At 46.5% G+C, this 12909-nt stretch overlaps 1 protein-coding gene across 4 annotated transcripts in view; it reads left to right on the top strand.

Moving 5' to 3' along the window:
• ADAMTS17 (ADAM metallopeptidase with thrombospondin type 1 motif 17) overlaps nt 1–12909 on the top strand; it is a 395981-nt gene that overhangs the window by 271551 nt on the left and 111521 nt on the right. For all 4 annotated transcript variants that reach the window (XM_013993230.2, XM_021098449.1, XM_005659785.3 and 1 more), the window contains exons 13-14: nt 3536–3702; nt 12439–12566. In XM_013993230.2, coding sequence (XP_013848684.2) covers nt 3536–3702; nt 12439–12566 — 295 coding nt within the window. The remainder of the gene's footprint in view (nt 1–3535; nt 3703–12438; nt 12567–12909) is intronic.

The following is a 12909-nucleotide window of genomic DNA, read 5'->3' as shown; positions in this document are numbered from 1 at the left end:
GCTACTGGTACCACACGGTCTTGATGACTGTGGCCTTGTAATATTGCTTGAGGTCTGGGAGAGTTATGCCTCCTGCTTGGTTTTTGTTGCTCAGGATTGCTTTGGCAATTCTGGGTCTTTTGTTGTTCCATATAAATGTTTGGATTGTTTGTTCTAGTTCTGTGAAAAATGTCCTGGGTAATTGGATAGGGATTGCACTGAATCTGTAGATCGCTTTGGGTAGTGGGGCCATTTTTACAGTATTAATTTTTCCAACCCAGGAGCATGGAATGTCTTTCCAATTCCTTACATCTTCTTTAATTTCCTTGATTAATGTTTTATAGTTCTCAGCATATAAGTCTTTCATCTCCTTGGTCAGGTGTATACCCAGGTATTTGACTTTTTTGGGTGCAATTATAAAAGGTATTGTATTTTTGTATTCCTTTTCCAATATTTCACTGTTAGTATTCAGAAACGTGAGTGATTTCTGAATGTTAATCTTATATCCTGCTACTTTGCTGAATTTGTTGATCAGTTCAAGTAGTTTTGGGGTTGAGTCCTTAGGGTTTTCTATATATAGTATCATGTCATGTGCATACAGTGACCGTTTTACCTCTTCTCTTCCTATTTGGATGCCTTTTATTTCTTTTGTTTGTCTGATTGCTGTGGCTGAGACTTCCAATACTATGTTGAATAACAGTGGTGAGAGTGGGCATCCCTGTCTTGTTCCAGATTTTAGTGGGAAGGCTTTCAGCTTTTCTCCATTGAGTATTATATTTGCTGTGGGTTTGTCACAAATGGCTTTGATTATGTTAAGGAATGTTTCCTCTATACCCACTTTGGTAAGAGTTTTTATCAGGAATGGATGTTGGACTTTGTCAGGTGCTTTTTCTGCATCCATTGAGATGATCATGTGGTTTTTTACTTTTCTTGTGTTAATGTGGTATATGACGTTGGTTGATTTGCGTATGCTGAACCATCCTTGTGAACCTGGGATGAATCCCACCTGGTCGTGGTGTATGATATTTTTGATGTGTTGTTGGATTCGGTTGGCTAAAATTTTGTTGAGAATTTTTGCGTCTGTATTCATCAAAGATATTGGCCAATAGTTTTCTTTTTTGGTGATATCTTTGTCTGGTTTTGGAATTAGGGTGATGGTGGCATCATAGAATGTCTTTGGGAGTGTTTCTTCTTCTTCAACCTTTTGAAAAAGTTCATTTTTTAAGAAACCAACATAGTTGGTAATTTTGAACTCCATTCTAGTCCACATTCCTGATCACTTCAGGAGTTTTTGTCCCCTTTTTCCTGAGTCTGCATCTCCATTCAGTTGAAGATGTATCTGGTCACTGTGATGTCTGGTGTATTCATCTCTGCTGCCCTAATGAACTCCCCCTAACTGCCGCATAAGCAATAGAGGTTTATTCTCTCATTTCTGGAGGCTAAAAGCCCATGATCAAGGTGTTGGAAGGGTTGGTTTCTTCTGAGGGCTATAAGGGAGAATCATGTATCTGCTTGCTGTCTCCAGCATTCCTTAGAGTGTAGAATCTTCACCTCAATCTCTGTCTTCATCTTTACAGGGTGTTCTCTCTGTGGGTGCCTGTCTCCAGATGTCCCCTCTTTGTCATAATCCCCATCATATTGGATTAGGGGCTCACCCTACTCTAGCAGAACCTCGTCTTAACTAATTATATATGCCGTGATGCTATTTCTAAATAAGGGCATGTTCAGAAACACTAGGGGTTAGGACTTCAGCATATGAATTTTAGGAAGCATATAACTCAGCCCACAGCTTCTTACCATAGAGCATCTCAGCTTCACCTGTCCCTTCTCTGGTCCCAGCCATGGGATGTGCAGTTTACTTGTTGCATAAAATATGCCCTACCTACTGGTCCACATAGTTCATCAGGGTCAGCCCCCTCTCTGTTTCTTCTACAACATGGTTTGTGGCTCAGAAATCCATTCACCTGCCCACACTTGGCACTTGAACCTGGGGTTCCACACATTCAAACATGCCATGCAGTCATTTCCCTGAGCCCCAACTGCCTCCCCACTGCCCTGGGCAGGAGAAAGAACAAAAGGTCCCTCACTTCTCAGATCTCATCAGCCTTGGGGAGGTTCTGCTGTTTCCTCCCTTTGAGATCGAAACTCAAAACCCTCTATGGTGCCACCAGTGTAAATAATCTCTCAAGGCTGTCTCCACTTCCAGGTGAGGGAGATTTTGTCTGGTGTATATGGGGTGGGCATGAAATTATGAGGGGCCCCTTTCCTCCTGCTCCAGATGTTTTCTCCAACACATTTGTGTAGACCAGGGGCTGACAAACTATGGCCCATGAGCCAGACTTGGCCCACTGATGATTTTGATTTTGTAAGTAGTTTTATTGACACACAGCCTTGCCCTTTGGTTTACACATTGTCTCTGGCAGCTTTTGTGCTGCAGTGGTAGAGTGCATTGCCCACCAAGCCAAGAAAATTGGTGATTTGGCCCTTTCCAGAGAAGATTTGTGCTTCCCTGTTGTAGTCTTCTGTGACAGAAGCCTACAGACTTTTGCCACATTCTGCTGTCATATCTCTTCCATAAAGCAGTGATCACAGGGTGGTCTCACTGTGTACACCAGAGAAATGATAAAAGGAGGAAAATAAATATTCAAAATGAAATGGCTAATATATCAAAAAAGTTGCCCTGCCAACAGGTGTGTACAGTCTGTGAAATGTCATTGAATGGAACAGTTACGATTTTTGCTGAATTACAAAAAAAGTGCTGGGAGAGTGGGGGTGGGGAACAGTCTAACTCTGTCATGGTACTATTGGCATCATGGCTGTGATGGGAGCCCTTGAGGTTGCTCAGGTCAGAGTCTTACAAGGATGCCTGGGGCCTAGTGAAAGGGCTGAGCAGAGCCACGCTTCAGCCAGCTGGGCCAGAGTCCAGCTGCTCCTCCAGTATGCCACTCATTGGTGTGGATATGGTCAGAGAACACAGCTAGACCTCCAGCACTGGGTAAAGTCCCAGCCTAAGCACAGAGCTTCTAGGGCCCAAGATCTTGACCTTAAGCCCATGTGTCCCACGCTTGTCTGGGGCAGTGGTACAGAGCTGAGATCCAACTGGTCCCTACCCAAAGCCCATGAACAAATGAGAGCTGTTTAGTTATACCTCCTGAAATTTAAGTGACCTCTAAAGTGTGCCTAGGAACCATTTAAAGGTCATCTTATAGAAGACAAAAAAAAAAAAAAAAATCAACAACACACAACCAACAGTTCCCCTTGGGATTTTCAGTGTTACAGATGGTCAGGTGTTAAGTTCAGATGAAAGACACAATTTGTAGATCTTGCAGAACTGAATCTCACCATATTCTATTTCCAGATGACCTTGGTTCATAGTTCTTAGATGCATTGTTCTGATGGCTGACTTAACGTACCATTGTCGTGGGGCTGAGATTGCTGAGAGAGGGTGTGGAAGAGCAGAGGGGGTTGCTTTGGAAACCTCGCACACTCCTCCCCCTCCCTTTCTTGCTCCTTCTGCAGCCCGTCTGGATAACAGAGACCCTTCTCTTCCTTCCAGCCCAGGGCCTGGAGGCACACACTGCTTGGGCGCCAGTGTGGAGCATGCAGTCTGTGAGAACCTTCCTTGCCCCAAGGGTCTGCCCAGCTTCCGAGACCAGCAGTGCCAGACACATGACCGGCTAAGCAGCAAGAAGAAGGGCCTGCTGACAGCAGTGGTGGTTGATGGTAAATGCATATGGCACATCCTTTCCTCCCTCCTCCCTCCCCTCATCAGTAATCACCTCCTAGGGAAACACATACAATACCCCCACCCCTGCAGTCCACCCAAAATGATGCTCCAGTCCTGTCTAACTCATCCATAGACTCACTTCTTGAGCAGTGGGTTGAACTTGGATGACCCAGATTTATGAGATTTCCCCAAAGCAGCTGGCAAGCAGGCAGTGGACCAGATTCCTCCTTGCCCCACCCCCACCCTACCCCTGATCACAGCAAGGTGAGTGTGCTGGCAGCCTGCCAGCTAGTGCTGGATGCTAACTGGCCCAGCAGGTTTGTGTGGCTACTGTTTCTCTTTCCAATGTTGATGCTTTCTTCCATTTCTTTTCTTGGTCCATCTTGGGCTGGTTCTTCCTCCTTGACTGGAGTATCTGAGGAAAAGGTTTTTATTAGCATTGAGGTAGTGTTGGTTTATAACGTTGTTTGAATTTCATGTGTACCACACTGTATGTCACCTTGTGTCTATGCTGCAGCATGCTCACCAGCAGAAATTTTCATCTGTCACCATACAGCTGACCCCCTTTACCATCCCCCCATCCCCTTCCCCTCTGGTAACCAGGACTTTTCATGGTAGCTGTGTGTTTGTTGTATTCGAGGACAGATTAAAACTTGGTGAGATGATGATAAGCCCAGCTCACATTTCCTTTCCCAGAGTTTCCTCCCAAATCAAGAGACTTTGCCCCTGGGGGCCATTGCAAGCATTTTAGTGGCAGATAAAATTCTAGGTGGGGTACCCTGTCTGTAGGATTTGTGATGTCCATTTATTGCCCATAAGGATCCTCCAGAGCATGAGGGAGGATCCAGGGCTTTTTACACTTAAACTTCTGTTCCTCTTCAAGAACCAAAGTGTATTATAATGATGACAATAGGGTCCCCTTTATGGAGCATAACACGTGCCAGGCTCAGGTTATCTCTGGTATACATCATCTCATTTAACATGCAGGACAAGCCGTGCCAAAGGCAAGAGGTTACAGGTTAGGTGATATGTCTAAGCCCCCGCAGGAGCGGGAAATGGACCCCAGTTCCAGAGGAGATGACTGAGAAAAATAACCAGCTGGCTTCCAGTCCTCCAGTAGGACAGAAAGCATTATCTCTTGAGTGCTGAGTGTGGAGCTTAAACTCAAGCAGCTGAGCCTGATGTTACGCAGCCTCTGAAGCATAACGCAGGGGAATGAGCTTCCTGTGCCAGGAGTTAGGTTTCTTCCCTGTCATCTGAAGAACCTCTGAAATCTACACTCTGTTCCAAGCTCAAGTGCAACAGTGGTGCCAGGGGCAGGCCCAGGCAGCACAGGGAAGAATGGCCTTAGACCCACAGCCTTTAACCCAACAACCTGACCCATCAGCTTTGAACTGAAAGGTGCTGTTCGAAACCATAGCAGAGCATACCAGCCCACCTGGCCCTGGGTTCATTTTAAAACATTGGGGAGCTCCCCCAGACATTTTCCTTTTTTTTAAGTTTTGTTTATTTATTTACTTATTTGAGTATGGTTGACTTACAATGTTGTATTAGCTTCAGCAGCTAAAACATGGAAACAACCTAAATGTCCACCAACAGAGGAATGGATAAAGATATAGTACATACATGCAATGAAACATTTCTCATGCCACTTGCAGCAGTGTGATGGATCTAGAGATCGCCATGCTGAGTGACCTAAGACATTTTCCTCTTTCACAAAAACCACCACCTTTGGGAGCTGTGTGATTGTAGTCACCCTGTCACCTAACCAGCAGACTTCCAGGGAAATAGAGCCTTCACACCCTTGGCTTTCCCTGAAGACTAAGGAGAGAAGACCTGCGCTCCCAAAAGGATGGGCAGCTGGAAGCTGGGGCCCATGCAGACCCTCGTGGTTCTTCCCGGCTAGCTGTTCCTCCAATGTGGGAAGACCCCAGCGACTTACAGACATCCCAGACTCACTTGGACCCCTAATCAGGGGAGAGAGAGTGCTGGCAGGGGCTGACGTGTTTCCAGTGCAGTGGCAGGTTTTGATGAGAAGCAGCTTCCTTTCCAAGCCTTCATCCATCCCCAGGTGCCAGATAAAGATGGTTTGGGTCCCTTGCCTGTCCTGTCCCTGATCTTGGGAGCAAGAAGAGGTCAGGTGGAAGACAGATTTTGCCCCACGCTCATTCTCCCTCTGCTGTGTGCACAGCCTCGTTATTCTTTCCTTGTGTCTTGCTCCAGTTTCAGTTCTCCTGCTTCATTTATTCAATGCAGAAATCCCACTGAAATGTCTGTTTTTCCACTGATTTCTCCAAGTCCAGATTAAACTTCTCTTTTACTTCTAACCACTTTTGGATCACTGAGCTCCTTGGTTCCTTATCATCACAGTGGCCGAGGCCAACGTCTGCCCAGATTCCCCACCCCCAGGAAGCCTCCAAGTAACAGCTATTTGGGGAAGCTTGTCAGGCTCAGAATATGTTTTCACCCACTCGCTTTTGGTTTCTGCCAAAGCAATAAATAATTGTAGCCAGAGTGCCACCACCTTTGATCTGAAGAGCACAGCCCTATTTGATAAAGCCCTCTGCCTTTGAAGGAGGGACCCCCCAAGTTCTGGGCATTGCCAGGGTAGCTCGACACGTCCCACTCTGAGGTGGAATTATCACAACTTCTTGCATATTTGGTTTCATTCCCTCCTCAACCATAAATAGAAGCCAGCATTCTTTTTATTAAACAGAGCATTTCACAAGGATAAAAACAAAATAATAAATGGCCAATTCAGAAGGTAAGGGGAGAATGCAGATTATAAGTGTTCCTCTCACAACTCGGCTTATAAAAGGCACAATTCTAGCTCAGCCGTGAGAGGAACGATTCCTGTGGTTGGGCTCTGGGCTCTTCTGAAGCCCATTATGACTGCCCTATTCATAGCATTGCTATCGCTGTGGAATTCTTTGGCGAGTGACGCATAGTTCAAGAAAGGGGAAGCTATATTTTTTTTCTTTTTTCTCTTATTGAAAAAAAAAAAAAAAAGGAATTCTTGCAGAGGTAGATTTTCCAAGGGAGGGCTCGGGACCACAAATTCATACCACCTCTCAAGGAAGACAAAGACTCCCCTTAGAAAATATTTCTAAGTGGAAAAGCCTTTAGACAGAAACCCATTGAGATGGCCTGATGCCAAACCCACCCACCCCCTTTCTGCTCTCCCTGTGGAATCTCATTGAAGTGGAAACCTTCAAGAGTTCAGTCCTCTCTGCCCAGGCCAGCAGGCCACATGCCCACCAAAGTGTCAGAGGCCATGGGGAAGGCTGTGTCTGGACTTGGAGGTACTTTCCTGCTCCCCGACATGGCTGACCCCCCTCCCAGGTTCCCAGGGATGGAAGGTCTGACACTCAGGGCTCTCTGACTCCAGCTTGGCCACGCCAGCTGCAGTTGTTTAACGCAACAGAGAGTGGTTGCAAAGATGTGGTGTGTCTGACACGTCCCAAGGGCCAGGATGAAGTCTGGGGCTGGGGCCTTTGAAGATGTCAGGACCTTTGTTGTTGTTTTTGAGCCATTTCTTCCTACCCCCTCTACAGACTGACTTTCTCATGACTTGCCCATGTGCAGGGTAGCCCACAGCGCCTTTTAAGTGAGTCCTCATCTCACATCCAGGTCCTTTGAGGCCAGATGTAGTTGGGAGTTCAGAGCACTTTAGGTGTTAGAAAAGTAACAACTGCGCACCAACCATATGTTAGTTAATAGCCCCAGTGGGGTCCTGGGATGCATTGATGTCAGATGCACTGATATCTCTACTGGGTAATCCATGAACGGTCTCTAGGTGGAATACTGGATACTACCAACAGCCTCGTGTCAATCATGCCTAATTTTGCTGCCAAATGTTTTTACCCCAAATGTTAAAAAAAAAAAAAATTGCAGCTTTCAGAACTTTTGGATTTCTGAATTGTGTAGATTTCTTTGGGATCACAACCCCTTCATCTGAATTTCAGTGCTGATTTCCCAGGAGAGAGGGACTCTGGTCTGGGTGTGGTCAGGTGGCCTGTCATGGTCTAGTCAACTGAGGTCCCATAAGGCCTGACTGGGATTGTGGTGGGGAGAAAGACTGAATGGTCCAGCTATAGTCAGGTATCCATTGCTGGTCCAGTAAGCTGAGGCCTAGCTGTGAGGTCATGGTGGGCAGTTTTGGGGGTAGGGACACAGTGCATGTACCCCTCAGGGGGCTAGGCAGGCAGGGCCTATGTGAGCACTTGTGATGACCTCAGAATGAAATAGTGTCTCCACCTTAGTAAGACCTTGTACCACCAGCGGAGAGAGAATAACAAGAGCACTGAGAGCTGCAAGTGTCCTCTTCACCATCCTGGTCCTAGAGCACCAGGGGGGCTCCTCCGAGCTCCCAGCAAACAGATGTGATCGTGTGGCTCTCAAGACCCCAAGCCTGTCTTGCCTGCCCCATCTGTGGCTTCTCTGTGCAAGCGAAGTGAGCCAGGAAGAAGCCAGGACCCATCCCAAATGGTCCAGCCTCAACCCAAATTTCATCTTGGCACATATCCGTCAGGCAGAGGGATGTTCCAAGCTCCCTTCCTTAGAAGGTGTGGCTCTACAACTCTAAAGATTCTCCCTCCTTCCATACAACTAGGATGTAAGAGTGCTGACACTGTGCCCAGAGCTGAAACCCAGCACCTCATGTCATCTTTCAGGCACCCTGGGGGGAAACAGAGAATTTTGAGAGGCTCTGAGCCTCCTTAAATTTTCTGAAGTTTATCCTGAGTCCCTTTGGGACATAGCACTACACCTCCCAGAGGTGTAGGATGCCCTGAATTCTAGGCAGAGTTCTCAGAAAAGGTGAGGGACACATGGAGGGAGTTCCAGTTGAGCAGAGGATGGGAGAGTTACCTCTGTGCTCAGTCGTGGAGCCTGGGGCTCCCCAGACTATCCGAGCCAAGGAGGACAATGTCTTAACAGGGAGGGTGGAAAGCAGGTGAGTTGAGTGTGCCTTCTTGCCTGGGGTTCCAATCCCTCCATCTGAGCTTGGGACCCCCTGCTTTGAAGAGCCTCCACTTACCTGATGTTCACACCAAGGAGCCCAGGTAAAGAGTCTTTATCCTTTTCAAGCCTGGTGTTTCTAACTTACCTCAAAAGAGCCTCTCCTTTCCACCCAAATCCCTTTTCATTTCTGCTCAAATCAGAGTATACTTTCAGAAGCCAGAAGTGTTCATGAAGTGGTGGTTTGTTTTCGGTAACACCATTTTGCCCCCTAGGTATCTTTGATTCTCCAGAGTTTTCTGTTCGAAAAACAGTGATGGTAGAAAGAAACCAGGATGGGCCAAAGACCTGAGTCTGGTCTGTCCAACTGAGGGGCTTCGGGCTGCCTGCTGTGTACATTCTCTAAGCCTCATGTGCTCACGTGTGAGGTGGAATGGTGACAGAACTCACCTGAAATGCATAGACACCACTTAGCATGCTGCCTGGCACACAGCAGATAATAAATGTTATTTGTGGGTTTTTTCCTTATCACCACCTTTATCATTATTACTGACATTGAATGAGTCTCCTCACTGCTCAGATACTTAAAGTATTAAGGTGGCATTTTAGTTTAAATGTAATCAAAATCCATAGTTTTGAAATTGATTTATCCAAGGGGTCCTTCCTTGCAGTGAAACTTTAGAGGAAGCCCGGTACGTGGAGGAGGTGCACCCATTCATTCAGTCTTGGGGCTGTGTGCTGCATCTCCCCAGTGGCTCCCCAGGATGCTCACAGGAAACCTCAGGGTCCCAAAGAGCACCTCAAGAACCTTGTCGGATTAGCCTCCCAGAACCTGATCTCAGTTTGCATTTCAGTCTCCCGTAGTTCTCCTTTCACTGGCCACCATCTTGGGTCATTCCATTAAAATGGGGGGACACCTGCTCCCAGCCTGCCAGCTGGAGAAATGAGCCATTCCTTCTAGTATCCCTGGACCTCTGACAGTTCAGGTCAGATGCATGAAGCTTTTTACAGTCTGCCTCATCCAGGGTTTGCCGTGTGCTTGTCCACAAGAGGGCCTTGGAAAGCATGCATCACTAGTCTTTCTTTCCTGAGCGGTGCCCAAAGAGTGCCTTGAGTGAGAGGGGCTCCACCCATGTTTGTTTTAAGTGAGTAAATGATGTATACTTACTTTGCTTACTTGGGAAACTACTCTTCACAGCATATATATTTTTTTTTTCCTTCACAACTAACTGGAACAACCAAGTTGAACATCTCCACCCTATCCCTGTAGCTTCTTTCTAGTGTTTTAAGATGAGACTTCCCAGGGGCATATTGATCAGCAGAGCTCTATGGGAGAGGAACTATGAAAAGCTGCTGAACACAGTGACAGTTTAGTGAATATCACCCAGTCACAAAAGCTCCGGAACCTGGGTGAGACAGCATGTCTGCTCTGACAAGAACTCTCCAGCTAAGATGCCAAGGTCTCCAGAAGCCTTTTTATACCCCTGCTCTTTCTCATCTGAGACCACTGAGGAAGGCTTCTGGTGGAAACAAAGAGCCTGGCAGAGACAGCACAGAGATGTCAGTGTTTCTCTGGAAGTTCCTTTGCTAAGTAATCACATAAATGGCATTAGAGTTAGGTGGCCGTAAGAGAGAAAAGGGTACATTTATCTTTCTTAATTACATACAGAAGAATAAATTCCATTAATTTATTAAAAAAATAAATAAGCTTGAAGGAGTTCCTGTCGTGGCTCAGTGGTTAATGAATCCTACTGGGAACCATGAAGTTGCAGGTTCGATCACTGGCCTCGCTCAGTGGGTTAAGGATCCAGTGTTGCCGTGAGCTGTGGTGTAGGTCGCAGACTTGGCTCAGATCCCTTGTTGCTGTGGCTGTGGTGCAGGCCGGCAGCAACAACTCTGATTAGACCCCTAGATTGGGAACCTCCATATGCTGCAAGTGTGGCCCTAGAAAAGGCAAAAAGACCAAAAAAAAAATTAAATAAAAAAATAAATAAGCTTGAAGCTTTCCCACTAAAATCAAGAACAAAGCAAGGAAGTCCCCTTTCACCACTACTTTTAACGTACTGGAGAAAGAAAAATATCTTTTGTTTGCAAATGACATATTGGTCATTTCAGTAGAAAATTAAAAAAAATAATAAACAGAAAAAAACCTTCTGGAACTAATAAGAGATTATAGCAGTATTCCAGGATATAAGGCACATATTCAAAAGTCAGTCTCTTTCCTACATAATAGCAGGGAGCAAGTGGAGTTTGAAATTAAAAGCACAATGCCATTTACATTGGAACTCCCCAAAACAAGATAATTATCTGTAAGATCTCTATGAGGAAAACTGTAATACTCTGATGAATGAAATAAAACAATGACATAAGTAGGTAAATATTACATGTCAGTAGAATGATATTAAAATGTCAGTTCTGGAGTTCCCGTCTTGGTGCAGTGCTTAACGAATCCAACTAGGAACCATGATGTTGTGGGTTTGATCCCTGGCCTTGCTCAGTGGGTTAGGGATCTGGTGTTGCCGTGAGCTGTGGTGTAGGTTGCAGACGAGTCTTGGACCTGGTGTTGCTGTGGCTCTGTCGTAGGACCCATAGCCTGGGAATTTCCACATGCCGTGAGAGTGGCCCTAGAAAAGACAAAAAGACCAAAAAAAAAAAAAAAAAAGAGAGAGAGAGAGAGAAAAGAAAGAAAAAGAAAAGAAGATGTCAGTTCTTCCCAATTTGAGCTAAAGATTCAGTGTAATCCCAATCAAAATCCTAGCAAGTTATATTGAAGACATCAGCAAGTGATTCTCAAGTTTATATAGAAAGATGAGAAACTTTATTAAGTCCTTTTGTGGTCCTAGGACTGGTCTAGGAACAAAAGGAGGAAGTTCGGTTCCTTGTGGGTCCCTCCAGGGGCTCCCATTTCCATCAGTTCTTCAATCTAAAGGTAATTACAACCTATCCCTCTCAAACTCCTTTAGCAACCGGCCCCACCTTTTGAGAAATCCCCTTGTGTGGGGAGTTGTTCCAACAATTATAGGACAGTAGGATTATAGGCTTTAATGGGGGTGTGTACGAAGTGAAGATACAGACTGCAAGGCAGAGATGACATGAGGGGAGAGCTCAGGAGCGAAAGCTTCTGGGGTGCTAGGAATCTTCTGGAAGGCTAATTGCAAGAAGGGTAGGCAAAGGAATGAGATTTTGACATGATCTGGGAGCTCCCTTTGTTCCAACAGCAGCAGAAACCAGGGTTTCCATCCTGCCTGGGGCTCTTGCAAGTTGTCCTAAGGCTTTCTGTGTCCCCTTTCTGTTCCTTATTCCTGCTCTGTTTCCTCCAGGGCCACCTCGCCACATACCACAGCCCTTCGGAGGCCTTCTCGTTGGCCCCCTCCCTCTTTCCCACCCCAGGCTCACCCTTGATACCTATTCACCTTGCTTAGAGCTTAGCACACAACAAAATGTTTGTTCAGCCTGGTATTTTTAATACCTTAAGGAAAAGGAAATACTGTATCTTTGCAAAGGTTAAAGAGATACAAGATAAAGAGAACAAGATGAAAAAAAGCCTACAGTGTTCTCAGCTGTGTGTCATTCACCCCAATCAGAGGGTCTTTCTCTTTCTCCATTTTTCATGTGACATGCTTCAAGGGGTGGGTGCAGCGTGTGCCAGATCCCTGTGACCTCTATTCCATTTACGTTTGTCCCTTGGGCTGGCCCCTCGCCCATGTGCATCTGCATCCTGTGTGACCCCCACACCCTTCCCACATCCATGTCCACCCCCTTTCCCTCCTCAGATAAACCATGCGAACTCCACTGCTTGCCCCTTGGGAAGGAGTCTCCGCTGCTGGTGGCCGACAGGGTTCTGGATGGCACGCCCTGCGGACCCTACGAGACTGACCTCTGTGTGCACGGCAGGTGCCAGGTGATGTGTTTTCCTTACATCCTTGGTGGGGCTTTGGAGGGGAGGCTCCCTCTCCCCAAAGGGGCTTGGGCTTAGGGATGGGTCAGAAGCCTCAGGAGACCTGGGTGAGTGGCTTTTCTCAGGGAGGCATCAGTGGTGCTACCTCCTGCAGCTGCCCTCCTTGTCCCCCACCCCCCTCCCCTCACCTCAGCAGCGACTGAACTTGAGTCCCACCTGCCAACTGTGAGCTGAGATGCTGAAAGGTCATGTCAGGAACCTTACAGTAGCTTCAGACATCGCAGCACAGGGAAGAGCATGTGGAACCCTCAGGTGGGACTGGAGATGTATGCGAGGTGTATGTGCT

Source organism: Sus scrofa, chromosome 1, assembly GCF_000003025.6.
Source record: "Sus scrofa isolate TJ Tabasco breed Duroc chromosome 1, Sscrofa11.1, whole genome shotgun sequence".
NCBI classification, from domain to species: domain Eukaryota; kingdom Metazoa; phylum Chordata; class Mammalia; order Artiodactyla; family Suidae; genus Sus; species Sus scrofa.
Note: the sequence above shows the minus strand (reverse complement) of the source record. Positions and strands in the feature narration are given on the sequence as shown.